At 38.4% G+C, this 19,804-nt stretch overlaps 1 protein-coding gene across 1 annotated transcript in view; it reads right to left on the reverse strand.

Annotated features, from left to right (window-relative positions):
• Window positions 1-19,804, reverse strand: part of THSD4 (thrombospondin type 1 domain containing 4) — a gene marked incomplete at both ends in the record, with an annotated part of 302,482 nt that overhangs the window by 275,081 nt on the left and 7,597 nt on the right. The window contains one exon of the mRNA XM_082005338.1: window positions 7,352-7,794. Coding sequence (XP_081861464.1) covers window positions 7,352-7,794 — 443 coding nt within the window. The remainder of the gene's footprint in view (window positions 1-7,351; window positions 7,795-19,804) is intronic.

Below are 19,804 nucleotides of genomic sequence, written 5' to 3' on the forward strand. Positions count from 1 at the left end.
AATGTAAGGATTGTGGCAAACATATTAAAATACTTATTATTAGCTAGTATTCTTATTGGTCTAACTATTAATAATTTCTCTCATGCTGAGGATAAGTCAACTGAGAGTAGTGAGAACTGGCCCCTCACAGCACCTTTTGAATAACAAAAAGGAATTTTGTTGTAGTAGCTTTTTCTAATTTTAGCCCTAAGCATATGTGTAAATGCATTATCACTGCCTCATAGAGTTTATGCTAAGAACAATGCTTTGAACCTCAAGTGTTCTTGAGGTTCAGTAAGAATGAAGTACTCTCAGAGCTGGTGGGCTGGTTATTTATACTGAATAGAAACCCTCTTTGAACCAAGGATATGCAGCGTCTTTAAAATACACAAGTAAGATTACAGATTTCCTGGGCCTCCACCTGTTCTCTTAAGTGCTCTTTACAAAGCCTCTCTGCAACATACCTTTTTCATTTTTTCCCCTTTTTTCATCACTTCCTTTCCCCTTACATTTCTCCCACCATTCTCTAAACGGAGGTTCCCTGGCTTACTTCCAGCTGAAGCATAACTCACTTGCTTTCTCTTCTGATGTCAGGCAGAACAAAGAATGTATTTTACATGAGCTTTGCAGCATTTCATTCAACTTATCTCCTAGTATCAAAATACTTCTTCTCTTGTAAATTAAAAACTGCAAGGTTGAACATTAGCAAAAACTCTTATTTATTGCACCATGGAAGACTTCTTGTCCCACTGTTGGAATGTTTTCTTAGAATGAACACAAAGAAACTGCCAATTTCCCTCATTTTCAATTCAAAACAGGTCCTAATTATGTCTCTGTTAACAGGATAGGTACAGGTATATATTTTTTTCATGTACCTCATTATTTTTATTACTCTTAAAATAGTATCCTTCAAATAGTTTCAGATATACATTTTAAATCCCTGGCACTTCCTCCATACTTCAAAACTCTGCCTACAACTGTCCTACTCAATCATTTACTTTCCAGCTCTCCTATTGCTTTTTATTTTCTTTCACATTTTATATATTTTTAAGCACACAGTTAAGAAGCTTTCCTTTAACAAAACTGCACACCATGCATTTTTGTCCACCTTTTCTTAAGCCACAAAATACACTGTCTTATCCTGCTCATAACTGCTATCAAGTTTACACCTCACAGTATTTTAGCAGATTCTTTCACACAAGTAATTTTTAAGAAAAATGAATAATTTACTGGTTCTGGGAATGTATTTCCATCTAGTCAAAAGGGAGAGCTCTCAACAGTCACATCGATTCACATGAAAAGCGACTATGTATCACCTCTCAGTACTGTACCATTGCATTCCACGTACGCACTTTTCACCAGCTCTAAATCAATCTGGAGAAAATCACTTAAACACGAATGAATGAATGAAAGAAGGGAGCCCTTTGACTTTGTTTTATGTTATGAAAATGCATGCCTATCTGCTCACTGACCTAGAAAATAGCCTTAAAGCGGTGAGCAGTTACCTTTGTCAAGTGTTTGGTCACAAGAGTTAAACCACCCCTTATGAGAGTATATCGCCCATTGGAAAATGGAGCCATCATCATAAACTTCTTTTGCCACATTATAGCATATTATTCACACTTCATCAGCACATTTCATTGCAATTGAATCAGTGTAGGCATTCATTTTACTGATATACATTATCAAGGTAACTAAAACAATTGAGCTAACTAGTTTGGTTTACATTTCTGGTAACTTTGGTTCGTGGATATTCACTAGTTCCCATGTATCATGTGTGTATATCAGTATTAAAATGATTGTGAGCATATTTGACCTAAGAATTTCAACTGCTAGAAGACACAGAGTAACCAATTATACCTAAAAAGTACATCTGTAGCAAAATGGATTGTACCACAGGGGTGGTTCTTCTCTCATTTCAACATTATCTTAGAGGCAAAAAATATTTACATTTTTCTGACAGAGTAGAACTAATGAATAAGGTCATTAAGTAAACTGCCTGTTGGGAACTGGTTTAATTAATTGGATTAATATGAGGCATACACGTGGACTACCTTAAATGAAATTTTCCATCCTCAGAGATTACCACTAATACCTCAGTCTAGCAGAGTTGCAACAGGCCCAGTACAGTAACTTACTATACTGGGTTTTGCTGATCTCCCAGCAAGTGATATGTAACCTCGTTTATGTCACTTTCAACACTGAGATAGGATTCCAGAATTTGAACCCATATACTACAGTCCTCTTTTTCTACAAGTAACACCTCTGATCCTGTGAAATTTAGTTACAAGTTTTTCCCCTTAGCTTCATCTTTAAGGCTTGACTGAATAAGGTAACCATGCAGCTGGCAGGTAAACCAGCAGAAATTCAACACAAGTAACCACATAACTGCCGAGACGCCTTACAACTGCAATGGGAGCTTTGTTGTGACTCTACTCCTTACTGTCTGGGCAACTGAATTTACTAAACGCACTGTCTCACATCTGAGTGAATGCTAGCAGCGTTCTCACTTTCCTTCCCCTCCTTCAGTCAACCCACTTCTGGGTTGGAAGGGTTGAAATGTTGAGCAGCAAGATTAAGAAAGCTTCTCAAGTGGCTTGCAATTACAGTATCATGCTAGGTTTTCAGGTTTGGTAATACCATTCAAAGTGCGCTCCCAGTAGCATAATAAAAATTGATACTAATTAGGTAATAAGAAGTGAGACCTAGAGCATATCAGGGGGATTAATAACCAGGTGAGAGGTGGGAGAGTACAAAGTCAACCTGAGGCCACAACCACCCCAGCTAGCTATTCCTTCTGCCAGGAAATACCTCATGTGATCTTTATTGCTATTAGAACCTGTTCGGAATTTTATTCAGAAGGAAAATAAACAACTTTCTCATAGAGTTTTAAATCCCCCAGCTGCTACCAAAATGAATTCTTTGATTACTAATGCTGCTCTTAGATACTTCTGGAAAATTTATCCTCAGAGAAGGATCAAATCCTTCTCCCTCTGTCTTACTCCTGCACACACACCAGCCCCCAATAAGCTTTTATAACCATATTGGGTTTGGGGTAAAATGCATCACATTTTTATTCTATTAGAGAAATAATTAAAGGAGGGATGGCTTAAGTACTTGAGTTGGGTTTAATTCAAAATACTAAGAAAAGCAAACACCCACACCAATAAATATAAAGCCCCAGAACTTGAGAAAATAATACCTTCTTGAACCTGCAGGTCCAGCAAGCACACATTTGTCCACCTCTATGAACTGGAACTGACCAGAACAGGTCACAAAAATTACATCAGAACATGCAGCTAATGATGCTTAAATTGGTTAAGGAAATAACAACTGAATTGTCCCTTTAAAGGTTAATTGTACACTTGCCAATTGAGTGACCTACATTCACCTGGTCATCTGTGAGAGGGGGCAAAAGAAATACTTTCAGAAAGGAAATTCTGTTCTGGCATTAAATGATACACTCTTCCTTTCCACGGCTCACAGGCCTAGAAATGCAAACTGTTACCCTATACAGGGTACAAAGCAGCACAGCAGACTTCCACAGCAGCTGCTGGCCGCAGAATAAAGACCACAGAGCTATAGCTGTGTGAGAAGTTGATGATTTTTGGATTATTTCCTCAGTGCAAATCTTTCCTCTCATTCTTCTTCCAAATACGAAAAGAGCTTTAGGGTAGCCCTTTCCTTATTAACATATTTCTTTAAACTTGCACTCTTTATGCAAGCCTGCTTTATTTATTTCGTTATTTTGGTGATAAACATAATTTTTTCTTTCAGCTCCCAAGAACCACATACAAAGTACATGTTGTGCATACAGAAGTGGATGCAGAAGTTTTGCTGCTCCACCATGAAAGTCCACTTGTAGAGAAAGTGAAGGCGGCAGTTGTAAGCATCCTAACACTCAGCACATCTATGTAAAATTGTGGTTTTGTCTTCTCTATCACCAAAACAGACAAGCGGAAATGCAACATTTAAGAAGTAAAAAAACTAAAAAAAAAAGACTAAAACCTAGTCCATGAATGAGATTTCCTTTCAAGATGTGTTTTCTCTCTTAAAGCATGTTATCCTTTTGCACGCCCTTATTACTTTTCCGTATGTGCCTCTCTATGAAGATGTCTAAATGCTTTGATTTTTTTTTTTTTTTTAAACAAGCTCCTCATTCCTGTTTGTTCTTATTATATGGTACGCTCCATGCATTTTCTAGGTGAAATAAAAAACAAGGCTGGGCTGATGGGAACTCAACTCTTCAAATCTAAGGAGAGCTCCCTTCCTTTGCCAGCAGACAACTCAGAGAAGCATCAGCTTTCTTTTTGTGTTTCCATCCTCATTCCAGTGATGACTATAATTTCCTAACACATTTCAATCGTGCAACAACTCTACTTACAGCACTATGAAAAAAGGGGAGCACTTCAACTTTTTAAATTAAGGCTTCTAACTGTAGGTACCTCAAATCTCTCTCTTCATGAGCTTCATGTGCAGCCCTGGTTTCTAAATGATAGGTTTCTACTTACGATAGGTATCTTGACTTTTCCTAAAGCAACTGAACGGCTCGCTGTCAGCTGCCTGGAAGCAGGCAGAGAACTTTTCCACTTGTTGCTAAATGATACAAACATATTTGGCTGCTTTGAAGGACTGCTATTGCTGTCAAAAAGTATTTGCCTTGGAAGCCATCCAATTTCATCTTACCGTGCTATCAAATGTGAGCTTATCTCAGTCACAAATGTCCATTCCTCATTTATTGTTCTATGGAAGTCTGCTAAAATTACAGCTTTTATACAGAAGTCCAGCACAGTAAATAGGAATACCCCAAAAAGTTTCCACCAACTGTACATATTGTGAAAACACAGATGTTATACTTTTTTTTTTAATAGCCTGACACCATTTCCAATATCACCCATTTAGTGAACACTGAACACTGTTCTACAGTATAAAAATCATGTCTAGAGTAACTCACATTTTTAAATCCATTTTTCATACATCTGATAGGATCAGTAATCTCCTTTGTAAAGAAGGTCTGTATTGTGTTTTTTATAAATTAAGGAAAACTATTAGGTTCGTCATTCTAATAATTTCATTGTCAAGTAACGTTTTTTGTTCTCATTCTGTTTTTACAGTCACCACCAAAGAATCTGGAAGTTATGCAATACAACAGGCTTTAAAGCCACTAGGGACCCTCCTAACACAAGACTGAAATAACTTATTACGCAAATAAGATTAAAACACCGACCTTGAATCCACAGTCTTTTGCCAAGGGACAGCGTGTGTGTGGGTGGAAAATCAACTGTGGCACAGAAGCTTGCGCTATGCTTCAGAAAGCACAAGAATTTTCAAAAGCAAAGGCTTCCATCATACAGGAAAGTGGAGGCACAACGGACATTGTGATCATTTTAGTATTTCCTATGGCGAGGCATTTCTAGGAAATAACATAGCATCACTTCTGCAGTCAATATTCTTTACTGCTTGTCATCCTCTCGTGTTCCAGCTATAACTGCAGTGATTGTTTCAAACTGCTCCAGTCTCTCCTGGCCTGCAGAGGCCACCGCAGCAGCAAGGAATAGCCTGCGGGGATGGAAGCCCAGCTGTGCCAGCAGCCTGGCAGCAGGACTGCTGCAGAGGCCAGGCCAGCGGGGATTCCCTTGGAGATTGAGGATGCCAAGGGGCTGGAGCAAGCAGGCTTTGAATGGCTTTGTGCTGACAGTTCAAGGCCAGCCTTCCAATATTAGTAATAACCCAGCTATGTACTACAACCTGTATCTGTTACGCTGTACAGCTGAGACCAGAAGTGCATTATAGTAAATGATTAAGTAGGAAAAGAGAAAAAAGAAAATATTACTTTTGTCCCAATGCAGCCACGTTAACACTGCTGTTAAAAGCCTGCCTCTGGTATTCTCTGAATTTCTGTAAGATCATCAGTGCCATATTGAAGTTATACTCGATAGGTCTAGGCTATCCATTCCCCTGAGTCTGAAAGACAGACAAACGCAGTGATGAAAGGAAATGGCCAACACTTAGGAAGACCAACATCTGAACAGCTGGTCCTGCTTTTTGAAATTTATGCTTCACTGAGACAAACAGGAAGCTAACAGGTTAATGTCTATTTTCAAATATTCTTTGAGATGAAAAGAGTTTCTTGCAGGGTCTAAGGATGTCTTTATCACCAGCAACAGACAGTCCTACTGTCTTATTCCAGTCAGGCTGGAATACTGTCTCAAGGTAACATTCTCTTTTTTTGTTCGGGTCAGCAAGATGTCTTTAAAGGGAATTACAGTTGACTGCTTCACCTAGGAACCCTAAAGATGCAGATGATATGAAGGAGGGCTTTTTGGTTTTGTTTTTCGGGTACTTTTTTTGTTTGGTTTGTTTTGGGTTTTTTGTTAACTACCCCCCCCAAAAAAAAAAAAAAAAAATCTCTCCATGCCTCTCCCAGGAGAAGGCTGAAAGGGAAAAAAACAAACAACTGCTAGAATTCATATTCTGAGGAAAGACAGACACAATAGAGACATTTCAGGAGTACTCTCTCCCAGAGGACACTCATGGCTGTTCTCCTGAGTTTCCAAACTGGGAAGACATCTATTTTCTTTTCATACATATATTAAAAAAAAAAAAAACTGATAGATTAGTATCTAAGAAGAGAAAAAAAGTGTTTCTCCAGAAATTGGAGAATTCATTTGAATTAATTCTAACAGCACAGTTCCACCCAGCTTTAAAGACTGAACAGCTAATATTATGAAACTGATACAAACTTATACAGTGTTTACAATATTCCATGTATTAGACAACCACATTTTTTAGTTTTCTCAAACAGGAAGTTTTGCTAGAAGAGGTGGTAGAAAACAAAAAAGGGAAAAAAGAAAACAGAAAGCTCATAACTAGAAACTGTGAAAAATGCAAAATAAACAGAGTTTTGACTAGGAAAAAAGTGAATGGATAGTTGGCGATTCTTTATGAAAAAGAGTTTGATTAATCTTCTTGTCAACCAATTAAAATCAGAATGGCTGTTGAAGTTAAGAAACCAACTATAGAGCTGTTACTTGTCCTGATTTTTATTATTATGGTGAAGATGGAAATGTCAAATGAGAGTGCAGCAGAAAAGGAAAAAATATCTCAATAAATCATAAAACAAATCTTAAAGGGAAATAAGATCATATTCCTGGTACAACTGCAGAATAATTGTATCTGTCCTTGGGTAGTATCATGTAAGTAGTCAGCAGGGAGGACAGCCTTCCACAGAAGATGGTACACATTTTAAATGTCAGTCTTAGTCTTCAATAACTTTTCTGTAAGTATTACAAAATAATCAACTGTAATTTGACATGTCATTCTCAAGATACATCATTCATAGCGAGAACAAAATGTGTGCATAGGCACATACCTCTTTTCTGGCTTGGCGCTCTGCCTCTGGGCCTGAGAATGCCTGCTGCCTCTCAATGCCCCTCTGCTCAGATGGCTGTTATTACGGCCTCCAGATGAAGCAGTGGCCCGAAGGCCAGCCCAAAGCTGCTCTTCGTTCCTGTGAAGTGGCACAGATGTACGGATGGCAGAAATGACATGGCCAGGATAAGCAGTCAGCGAGTCCTCGCGGCGGTGGGAATTCTGATGCGCGAGAGTGCTCTCTGAGGCCGGGTACTGCCGCCCTGGCCTTCGGTAGCCCCTTTCCCGGTAGTAGGCTGGGAGGCAGGGCCGCGTTTGCTCCATCACACCGCCACTGCAGCTCCGAGAGCAGGCAGACCAGGGGCCCCAACTTCCCCACATGCCGGGGATTCCTGCACTGCTATCCTCAGATGCATCTCTTTGCTCTTCTATCCTCTGGGGAACCTGTAGACACAACAGATGGACTGAGGAACAAGAATTTGCACTGTAATACAAGGAGAGCACCAACATCCTTTTTAAGCCATTCGCTCCACAGTCAGAAGTGAAACTGGGTGACATGGCAAGTAGCTTGTCTTATTCATTCCCTGTCAAACAGCTGCCTATTCCGCCAGTATAGGAGGAGGTCTCCTACAGCTATCAACCATTCAGACCAGAAGTAGTTTTTTGGACTAGCTGGATAGGAAAAGATTTTTGTTAGTTCTCAGCGATGGAAAAGACTGCATAATGCAAAGCTTGGAAATGTGGAGATTGAAAACTGTTACAGTATTAGCAAAGTCAGGAAGTAAGGTCATTTTTCATTATGAACAGGCACTGGCTGCTCTCTTCCACTCTGATGTCTCAACAACGGAGACTGCTAGTGGTTGCAACAATATTTCAGGAACTCACATCTAATGTGGAACTTTTTAGGAAAGCAGTAACATAACAGGACAGGCTGATTTCCAACCAGCCAAAAATACCCAATAGTTAAGTCTTATATTACCACTTTTCACCCACCCTCCATATTAATGCCTCAAGGAAAAGAGTTACTCAAGATGACCCACCCAACCCTACATTCACAGAAATCCCCATCAAATTCAAAAAAACACAGGATAAATTGTTGGTCTTGGGTGTTCAGTGCCACTTAGCCCATATTGCCCATTCAGCAGCACAGGGAAAGCAAAACAAAGAACCACCCCGAAGAGAGGGAGGGTTTCTCCTGAAGGAAGCCAGGAAGGATTAGGAAGGGCAGGGACTATTACTGCAAGGAGAGTTAACCCCTCAAGCTGTGGCCAAATATTTAAATATCCTGACCTTGTGGTTGGCAGGCATTAGCACAGCTTAGAAGTTACAATCACCCATCCCCACCTCTCTGTGGACTAGTACTCCAAGCTTTACCCATTCCTGGAGCTGTAGTCGGGATTTCTCACCGTTTCATGCTGGACAGAGTTCTCAACTTTGTCGCACAGAAATTAGATCTATTTTCATTAAACGCATAGTTTTTCCATTGCTTCCCTTGTCCAACTGGCTGAATCACAATCCGATTCTCACAATTATTAATACGCAGAACATTTTTTTAAATGAGCATTCTTCAATAGTTTATGTTCTGAATAACCTTTGTTATTCAAGCACACACACATATCAATTCAATTAGGAGACAAAAAAAGGCCCTGTCCACAAACAAACACTTGCCCTTACCTCTTCAGCCCTATTCAAGTGTGTGGCTACCTCAAAATGAGCTTTGGAAAGACAGCCTTGTCTGTAAGTCACTTTTCCCCCCTTCAAAGGGTGACCTCCTAAACACGTAACTTCCATTAGTAATTTTGCCTCAAACATTACTGTATAATAGCAAAAGATTAACATCTACATGCTTTGCCTCCAGTCACAGATAACACGCCCAGTTCGTACTAACTGAACTGCAAACCGCCTATGCCAGCGAGCATACGTTACCAATCAGCTAGCTATAAACATGGCAGGCTTGGTGGAACGTGGTTTGCAGACGGGGATGAACACGCCATTACAATATGAAAAGCAAAGCCAGCGCCGGGTTTGTGGTGCTGCTGTGTAATAATCGGTTGTGGTCTACATAATCTGAAACATTTCCCCCTCTGAGGTTGCTCTCACCCTTTCATCACCAACCACAGAGAAAAACTGCATTTAATGATAACTTGTGAATAATAAAAAGCACCTGCATTAGTGTGATATGGTACCCATTTCTTCAATGTTATTTGAAAGCAGGAGCAGATGTCTCAGTATTTAATATGTCTTTTTTTCTGTGGGTACTCCATTTGGCATTCTAACTCCAATAGCCTGTACAACCTAATACCTCATAATGTCAAAATTATGAATAACATGCAACACAGTCTTGGTTTCTGGCTGTTACATTTACTTTCATATCCAATAACAGTACACCACTGGCTCACAGTTTGACCAACTAAATCAGCTATTCTTCAGTTTGTGATTTTTTCAATGAATATTCACTGCTCATAGTTTACACATTAATGTAGCACCACCACAGATACAAAATGCTAACGGTTACACACAGAGACACCCTTCTGGTCTGACCCTGGTTTGCAGTAAAATTTACTTATGAAACTAGTAGTCCTTTGTTATCAGACAAGTCAGGTTTCATTTGCCTGGACTATTTCTTCGCCATTTCTACCATGGTTCAGTATGCCTTTTTTTTTTTTTTTTAAAAGCCAGATACACTCATGCATGCAACAACTAAAATCAACCAGTCTGCAAGCAACTCAAGTCACCACTAAGAGAAGAAATATTTCATTATGCAGAAATAGAAACTGATATAATAGTGACAAGTGTTGACCTGTTGGAGAGAGAACTTTCTGGCTGCCAGACTTCATTGCAACAAGAATTATTTCAGATAAAATGATACATTAAATGACTGAAGGCAATGTAAAGTAATTTCACACCCCTTAATCTTCACAGTAAGAGTTCTAGACATAGCACAGGAACGTTTAATCTAGCTACTTAAGTAAGAACATAATTGTATTACTACTTTTTGGTTAGTTTTATTATGTCTTATACTGATGTACAAATTCATCAATACTACTTAGTTGATGACAAAAGATGACAAAATTCTGAGACAGGAATTTTCAGCAGCAAATTGGGTTATGCGCTTTTATTTTAATTAAGGTCTCTGTTTTCCTACTTTAAGATGGGAGCTACAGACAAATCTTTAGAGAAGATGACATGTGATTAATAGTATAATCTACTCAGTGAAACCTACTACAAAAGGCTGAATAAATTGAGGCTGATTAGCTTAAGGAATGGAAAACGTAGGGGGCAATAATGAGTCTTCCAAACAGGTTACATAAATAAATACAAAGAGCTGTTCATTTTCTTTTGCAGCGACTTGTTCTCCATGTCTATAGCTGACATAGAAGTAACAGTGGATTTAAATTTAGTCAGAGGTGATCCAAATTAGCTAGTAGAAAAAACTACTTAGTGAAAAGGCAAACAAAGCACAGGACATCCTGGCACCACCAGACCAATCCTGAACCTCTACCAGGAAAAACTAAGGTGTAACTGATCCTTCCCCGGGCAGAGCAGCTGAACTACAGGACTCACAGGTCACTTCCCATCCTTTGGTCTTGTGATTTCCAAGTGACTTTGTAGCCAGTAATGAATTCTACCACAGCCCTAGGATACAGCGAAGAAATTACAGGTACGGGAGACAGCTGAAGTGTTCCAGAACATCTCAGAAACACCACATACTCGGAGGTTCCTGACACTAGGTCGGCTCCTCCTCTCCCTTTAAAAATTACCCATTAAACAGGACACTTTCTAAAGGGAAGAGTTTGACCCTGCACTGGGAAACAAGTGAAATTCATGACTTAATCTGGCATGAAAAATTCAGTATGCAAGTAAATTTCTTTTCTAGAATCACATAGTTGATTTCTCCCTTTTGCACGCTAACTCATTTAATCTACTTTCCCATAGTTCATGATTGATTCCTTCTCTAGGTGACCTAGAAATATTAATTCTAACAACAAATGGACCATCAAAAAGACTTCTATCTACTGCAAGTTAATCAACAACCAAGTATTTTGCTCTACAAATTCAATCTGTTTTCCCCCTTAATCTCACCCCACAATTCTAGCCCTGTCTTTCTTTCCTATACAGTTTTCAGCTATTTGGCAGCACAAGGTTGTCTTTCACTGCAGAAAACTCTTTACATAGTGAAATGTATTACTTCCACTTCATACAGCTATTTAGTAAACAATGTAAAGGAAAGACAGACAAGCTTTCAGGTGTGCAAGTGCTTGTAATTTCTACAGCTGCACTAACTCCTATCACATTGCTATCGAGATTCTTTAAATCAGAAATTTTCTTCATGATGACTTATGAATCGAGTATCTTCCGATCTGTCACCTTTCTAACAGTGAATGGCAAACTGAATTCAGGCTAGATTTTTAGAAGGCTAGTTGCAGGGTCACTCTTCTCCCTTTACATATCAGCACTCTGGATCCCTTTCTGTTCTTTTCCCCCAGTTTTCTGGTATTTTGCTTGTTTGCTACTTTTGTAAACAGGAGCTGCATTACATTCAGGTTTTATTCTGACAGTTGTCTTTTTCAAATTAAGCAATGTTTCTAAAACAGTTTGTTGGGTTTTTCTTTCCAAAAACATCATTCATATACAGAATAAATATGAGGTCAGTGTGTAAACACTATATAAAGACTAAAATTTCAGAAAGGAATTACTTTATTTACCTAAATGAACCTACCTGAACTGAAAACAAACAATAAGCCAGAAAAACACCCTTATTTTAAGTGGTCACAAATGATCTCATTTAATCACAACCTGTTAGAAACTCAGAACTCAATATTGGGATCATTTATTTAGAAATAATCTAAGAGAAAAACATTAATACCAGCCCAAAGTCTGTTTCAGGCACAGTGAAGCAGGTAAGAGAATTCCCTAAAATCTTAACAAAAATACCACTGTGTGCAGGCAGTCTATGGAACAATGTAATTTCAATTTTATTTTTTATCTTTCTAAGAGATACTAAGAATCTCCCTGTTTCTTGGAGGTTTGTTTTTTCCTCCTTGTTTCTTTGGGTTTTGTTTGTTTATAAATTGGTTTGTCATACAAGATCTGTAAGATAATACTTGTGATTTAAGTTACTGGTTTTGAACACCAAACAGAGCAGGCTAATAAACTTATTAAGACAGCAGAAGTCCACAGAGAAGAGAGGGAGATGTTTATCCATATGGCAGACAAGAAAACAAATTCTAATTCCTCCGTTTTCCTTCATTTTCCCCAGGTCCATGCAACATGCATCATACTTACTTCCTTGGGTTAACTAATCAAGTTAAGACAGACAATTAAAAATAAATCACCAAAACCTTCTCTCAAACAAACTGTGTACAGCTCCCATGGACTTAAATACTAACCAGGCATTTGTTTTGTTCTGCATACAAAACGTTCAATATTAATTCCATGCAGAACTAAATAAATGCACAGGGAATATGTAAGTCCATAGAATTTAATCCTAAATGCAGAACTAGCATTCAACATTACCATGAGTTGTAGAGGAACTACAGTGCAATTATGTCTATTTGATTTTAAATATTTCACACACACATTTTACTTAGACCTGTTGCATTGAAGAGAAGTGTGTAGATTACACAGTTATAAACACTCTGTATATCATGGGTAATAAATTGAAAAAAATGAAAGCAGAATACTTTAGAATACTGTGTCTCTTGCTTCCTTAATTAGTCACCTTTTTGGGGGGAGCGAAAAGGGGAGGGAGTCTAACTTGATATTCTTTACTTGTTTACCTCCAAATTTTAAGGATTTCAGAAATTTAGAGTTACCTTATAAAATTTCAACATGTTTAATAGCTTTTAGGCAGACTAATTCCCCATTAAATCACTGCCTAATGCAACAGTTGTCATTCCTGTAGCTTTAAACTTACGACAAGCATTGAATCTTTCCTCACGTTTACTATATTACAACCTTGTATCTTACTGAATTAAACATGATATCGGTAGGTTGACATCAATTGCATTTTAAATAGAAAACAGTTTCTCTTGAATTCCTATAATTCAGCAATCATTCTGATCCTGAGTCAAAAATTCCAGCAAGAACCAGGAGTGCACAAGCTATTGAAATACAATGCAAATTTCTAGTACTGCCTCTGTCAGAATTTAGAAATAAGAACTGCACCTCGGGATTTCAGCAGCAGTTGTTGAAACTATACTATGCAAGAATGTCCCTGAAGAGGAAATATCGCTTGAGCTGAAAGCCACAAATATTTCAAATGTAACTAGTTGTGCTTGAAGACAATGACCGACAATACACTACTGATCTGACAAACACTGATTTTAAATACTGTAGGATACTTCATCCTATTAAACTATAGCTTACATACAAATTAATTGTTCAGAAAAGTAGGGAAAAAGTGGATGAACTAGAAGCCCATTTAACCTAGTATTATGCTTTTCACTGTGTGGAAGAAGCAAAAGTTTAGGGAACAGTGTAAGAACCAGGACGGGTTCAGAGACATCCACGGATCCTCTGCTTCCAGCTAATCAGTAATTTAAGGGCCTACTTCAGCTAAACACCATATTCAAATTGTTTTTCATACCCACTACTGGACTTAATCCCCATGAATACAATTAACCCCTGTTTTCGCTTATTTATAATCTTGGCTTCTAAAAGATTGTGCATTTTACATTGAAAAAGTGCTTCCTTTTCCTCTGGTTAAACATGCAGCCTGACGATCTCACTGTCTTTCCCAACTTTTTTATTGCAATAAATGCAGAATGATCATTCTGCATTGTCCTTCACCATACCATGATGTTTGATTTGAAACCGCTAATACAATCCAGTTCCAGGATCTCTCTCTGAAATTCAGCAGTCCTAATCTGCTCAGAATCTTTTTGTAAGGAAAACAGGCCAGAGTTTGGACTGTCATTGTCAGCATCTTTTCCTACATTTTGACATGGGTGTGCAGTGCTGCATACAGTACTCCAAACGTGAATTAATGATGGACTTTCACAGTAATAATAATCATAATGCTTGACGACAGTATATACTTTTTAACCAGCTACACAACTAAGTAAGCTGCTATAGCCACAGCCAATGTCATTAAGTATTTTGCAGATAGTGAGCATGTTCTAGCAGTCCAGATTCAAACTGAAAAGGGATACAGGACAACGACAAGCTTTAAACTTGGAGATATCTAAACCAAATCAGACATTTCTGGGTTTTTTTAATTTCAGGTTAGATACAATAATTTTATATTTCATTGATTTAATTTCTAACATGTTATCCAGCAATTCTTTTTCCTGGTTAAATGCCCTGAATTTAAATGGATTTAATGAACAAATTCATCATATTCTTAGCTATCTGAAAGAGATGTAACAGGCATGAATGTATGTTTCGCAAAGCTTTACGGTATTACTTTCACCCAAAGGCAAAGAAATTGTATCCAGAGAACATTCTGTCACCTGCTCAGAAAAACGCTACCAATAGTATTCACTCAGTAAACTCACATTCATGTGCTGGATGCAAAGTGGAATTAACAGAAGCCAGCATGCCATTTTTTTATTTTAAACTACTACTATCATATTTGTCCCGTGCTTCCCAGAGCACAGAGCCCTAATCCTGTTAATATTCCCCAACACTCTTCAGGCTTTAGGCATTTTTTCATTGTCCCTTCCATGGTCCTTCTTCTCATTATACCACACATGATAACCCATGCTATGACAGCAAACTGTTAAAGGAGTGTCAAGGCACTTGGAAAACATGACCTCTTCTTATTTATTCCATTACCCCAGGGTCACACCTCCTTTATTTTATAGCTCTGTCTGACTGAAGGTTTTGCTAGGGCACAGCCTGCCAGAAGACGTGAATGCAGCTTTTAGCGCAGCCAGGCTCAGCCTTACTGAGGTTTCAAAAAGCCAGTATAACAGTATATTGCTGTTATTAAAAATGCATGTCATATTTGGGATGAGATGAACACAGTATTTTTCATGAACATTCACCATCTTATTATATAGTTGGTCAATGATCAATCTCACAAAGTACGAGGTAGTCTTTGCCCTCTTAAAATTTCAAGAGTGTAAAAATAAAAGCAGGCAGACTCACAGAAATTAGAACTCAACTGCAGTTCAGAGCAGAGCATGCCAAATTTTGAATGGGATGAGGAAATTATAGTTTAGTTTTAGAACCTGTTCAAGTGTAACATTATCGTATTTCCCCGCCAGTGTTGTAAACACATCTATGGAACTGGTTTAATTCTTTCACCAGTCTAAGCATCTTAAAGGAATATTCTTCCAATATTAGCTCAGCTGATTTCCAATAAAGGCTGTACCTATATAGCCACGACAATTTCCCAGCAAAAAGTCTTTACAGTCCATTTTATAGATGTTCATTTGCAAGAAGCATATTTTTATGCCTCTTACAAGAAACATGTGGAACACTGGTAGTTTGATAAAAAACAATCTACCAAAAAATCCCTAAAACCTACAGATAACAACTTCTCAGATCTCTCAAGGCAAGCAGAAAAATGGAGCAGATGCCAAACAAAACATCATGACACAATGTGTACGTCTGCCTAGTGAGTATGCTCAGCTATTTTAATCCTTCAGTGCATTTTGGAAGTCTTTAATCAGAGATGTAGTAAACCGTTTGAATTTTACAGTACATGGTAAGTGTAAATATTACCAGCTTAAACGATTTGGGTTTCCGTTCTTTGTATAAAAACTCGTCTGAACATCTGTGCCTGCAAAGATTAAAGGGCTAAAAAGCCTGGAAATAGAAGACCTTTGTATTCACAAATCACCGAAGGGAGTTACAATGCCTGGAAAGCTTAGCTGCCCCTTCAACCAACTTTGACCACATCTGAAGAAGCTTTAACATTGTTTAAATAGTCTAGAAAGTAAACAGCTCTGAAAAAAGTTCAGAACAGTTTTTGTGCAAACAGAGCTTGAAGCTTCCTCCAAGTTTGGCTAATTTTTTTTCATACCAAGACCACCTCCATTGCACTTTGTGAGCCTAGAGTTTTAGGAAAGAGGTTTCTTTCCATTTTCCTGTGAGACTACCAAGTACTTTCAAGTAAACGGATAGCTCACTCTTGACCTCGCTTCTACCAGTCCTATGTGATCACTCCTTATCTACAGTAGGATTGCTTCTGATTTACAGTAAGGCAAAGATGATAACCATGAGGCCCCCACTAGATCACAAATCAAGCTTCTTTATTTTAATGAACTATTTCCTCACCATTGACTCTCTTCTGTGACCTAATTCACTCAGCTTGTACTACCCTAGGCCTTTCACAGGTCAATCATCTTCAGCTGTGACAAAGCTGTTGCCATTCTATTTCATTCATATTTCTACACTCAGAAAAATTCTTTGGGATCCACATGTGGTAGAAATATGGATTTTATTTATTCAGTAATTGACATAACACCTCTCAAGATATCTCACTGAGTCACCCACCCATCACTCCAGAAACAAAGAGGACAAGCTGTCGTAAAATAGAAAGCAACATTCCCTAACAGAAGAACTCATCTGTGAATCCAAAAAGCTTCTCATCCTTTTCATTGCTCTCATCCAAATCCTGTGACAGAACTAGCACTCAATACTGCTCCAAAGGAAGATGAGAAGCTTATCTATGACCTTGTAAGCTCATCTGCTCTGGAATCCAACTGGAACAAAGATCCTTTTGTTTTTTCCAGAGAAACACAGAACAAGCTTTAAGCCCCTCATGCTATGATTCTATGCTCCGAGCTTAAAGAAGTCGGTATGTTTTAATTAAATTAAAAAAAAAAATTTCAGAGGTCCATGATAAAGCAGGTTAAAAATAACAAAACCATTAGCCTTGACTTTTCAAAGAGTATATTTGCATAAAATAATGTATCCCTATCTGGTCTCCTTTCCTCAAAGAAGAATTTTATTTACTAACCATTTTAATCCACAACATCAAGGACAGGGAATTAGTAACAACGAAGAGATAGCAAAAAAATTCTTTCAGCTGTTGTTCTAAATATTCTGTTGCATTAGAAGGCTAACTTTAAAGGAAAAGTCTTGGCATGGATTAAATCATCCCTCCCATCTCTTAAAGATCTGTAATTAGAATACTAACATCCTTAGCTAGAAAGGCTCTGTTTTACCAAAGTTTCAATGAATGCAACAGCATGTATACAGTTAAAAGTCAAGCAACTGTGCTGAAGGCAAGCGGATATACTGAGCAGTGGAAAACTGCAAGAGGAATATGGATTACATTTCAGTTGGTAGTGGTTTATGGAACTGATGTGTACAAAAACACAATAATCATGGACAGCAGTTATCTTACAAACAAGAAAAACATTACAAGAAAAAAAAAGTGTGACACCCACAAACACTTGTTGCAAGGAACACGTACACAGCAGCTGTGTGCAGATACGTGATAAAATTCAGTTTAGTTTACACAGCCCAGCAGGACAGAACCACAGTAACTTTGCAGCCTGCTAGCAAGAGCCAAGTTCCAGCTCAGCAAGTCCTGACAAGTTACACGTTTCAGTCGCTGATGACCGTAGGACAGAGCTTCGCCCTACCTGGGCTGCAAGAAAGAACACAGCCTTCCGTCACAAGCTTCTGCTTCTCAGGAGATGTAAAAGCAAGGTGGTGACTAGCTGTGGTGGAGATCCCACAGTACTCCTTAGAACGATTAGGCATTAACCCTGGTGTCTTGGCCAAAAGCCAAGCTTAGATATTAACTACTTTGTCTAACTCCAATTTCCTCCAGTGTTTCGAGGATGTAATAGACTTGCTTCATGCTTCACATTTTAGTCTATTATAGTGTGTTCAGATGTATTAGGCAGCTGTATCCTTTCCAGTTAACAGAATAGTGACTTTTAGGGGGTGTGGTAGGCTAAAAGAACAATGGAAATGAAGAAACACTGCCATTCACTGTCATTATTTTAAGATAAATGAAGGTGTAGGATCACATTTATACACAGAACTTCCTATACGAATCTAAAAATTATATCATAGTCAGATTTAGTAACCAAATTCTTATCACTTGAAATAGTACTTTTGAAGTTATGACCCTCACCGTACACTCTCCCTCTACCTTCCCACTTACATCTCCATCATCCTCTTTCTACAGCCCAGTAGAAGGAATCATTTCTAGCATCTTAAGCCCTTTGCAGTAGTGCAGTGTACTGGAGCAAGCAAGCAAGACTGCCAGAGAAAGCAAAGACGAAAAGACATAAAGACGAAAAGAAATCAGTGGTCTACTTCTTGAGTTCTTCTAACACAGAGGAGAGCAAGACCAAAACCAGTCTCCTTGGTTTTGTCCATCAAAGAAGGAAGTCCAATTAATCTAAGAATATGCCAGAATTCCTTTAAGTCTTAGCATCTCATTTTACTTGTCACATATAAACGTTCCATCCCTAGAACAAACTTCAGGGAGGTACACGACTGCTCAGAAAAAGGGCTATCCTACAGCAAACATGCAGATGTTAATTTAAAAACCTTTAGGTAAGGGCATGGGTGCAGGCAAGCAGGGGAGATGCAGTATTTTTAACCATCTTATCCTAAAGCAAAGAGGTAGTGCATAGATGCTCATGGTCAATCCACAGTGACATTAATTTGTTTAAAAGAACTTCCGATACACTCCTAATCCAATTTAATGTATTCTGCCAATGCGATCACCACAGTGCTATTGTGTGGGGGATTTAAGGAGAAAAAGGAAAGCTGAGGTAACTCAGAAATTATTCCTTCTACAGGTAAGGGAAACTTCTGTATCTACCAAAAAGAAACAAAAAAATACCAACCCCCACACCTCCAACCAAACCAGAAAAACACAGCCTCTCCAAAAACCGGTATACTACAGATAGGAAAGCTGCTCTGAAGTAGATGTTAATTGTATAAACTCCCTTTTATGAACAGAACTGCTACTCAAGGAATGATGGTTTTGGCCATTACATTGCATTGTTACCTAGGCTACATTTCCACAGCTCTAACAGCTCACCATGAACACATGAGGGATCGTGGCCACCTTTCCCTTCCCGCTGTTACTCTCTTTTCTCTCAGCTTCTGCTCCTGATTCTGTTCCTCATTTCTCCTGTTTTAACAGTGATGACTCTTCAACAAGCATATTCAACACAAGAGAGAAGGGAAAAAACCCCCAAAAAACCCAACACTTCTTAACGCATACTCATCTCCAAATTTTGTGGGGAGTATAGTCACATTCACTTGAAACACAATGTCTCTATGAAAAGCAAGTAGGTATCTGATAGCAAGAGATAACAACAAGTTAATTCCTTCTTTAATTTAGAGCCAGCATAAAGAAACAACATTAAGCCCAAACAGGCCCGAAATTCTTCAACAATATTGTAGTGCCCCAATGAAATGCTTGTAAAAATAAATCCCGACACTTCTTCCATTCATTGAAAATTAGTTTGTTAAGATACTGTACCTCCACTGAAATCAATATTAATCTACAACTGAGTGACAAAAT

This window comes from Phaethon aethereus (assembly GCF_964289735.1).
Source record: "Phaethon aethereus genome assembly, chromosome: 12".
NCBI lineage: Eukaryota > Metazoa > Chordata > Aves > Phaethontiformes > Phaethontidae > Phaethon > Phaethon aethereus.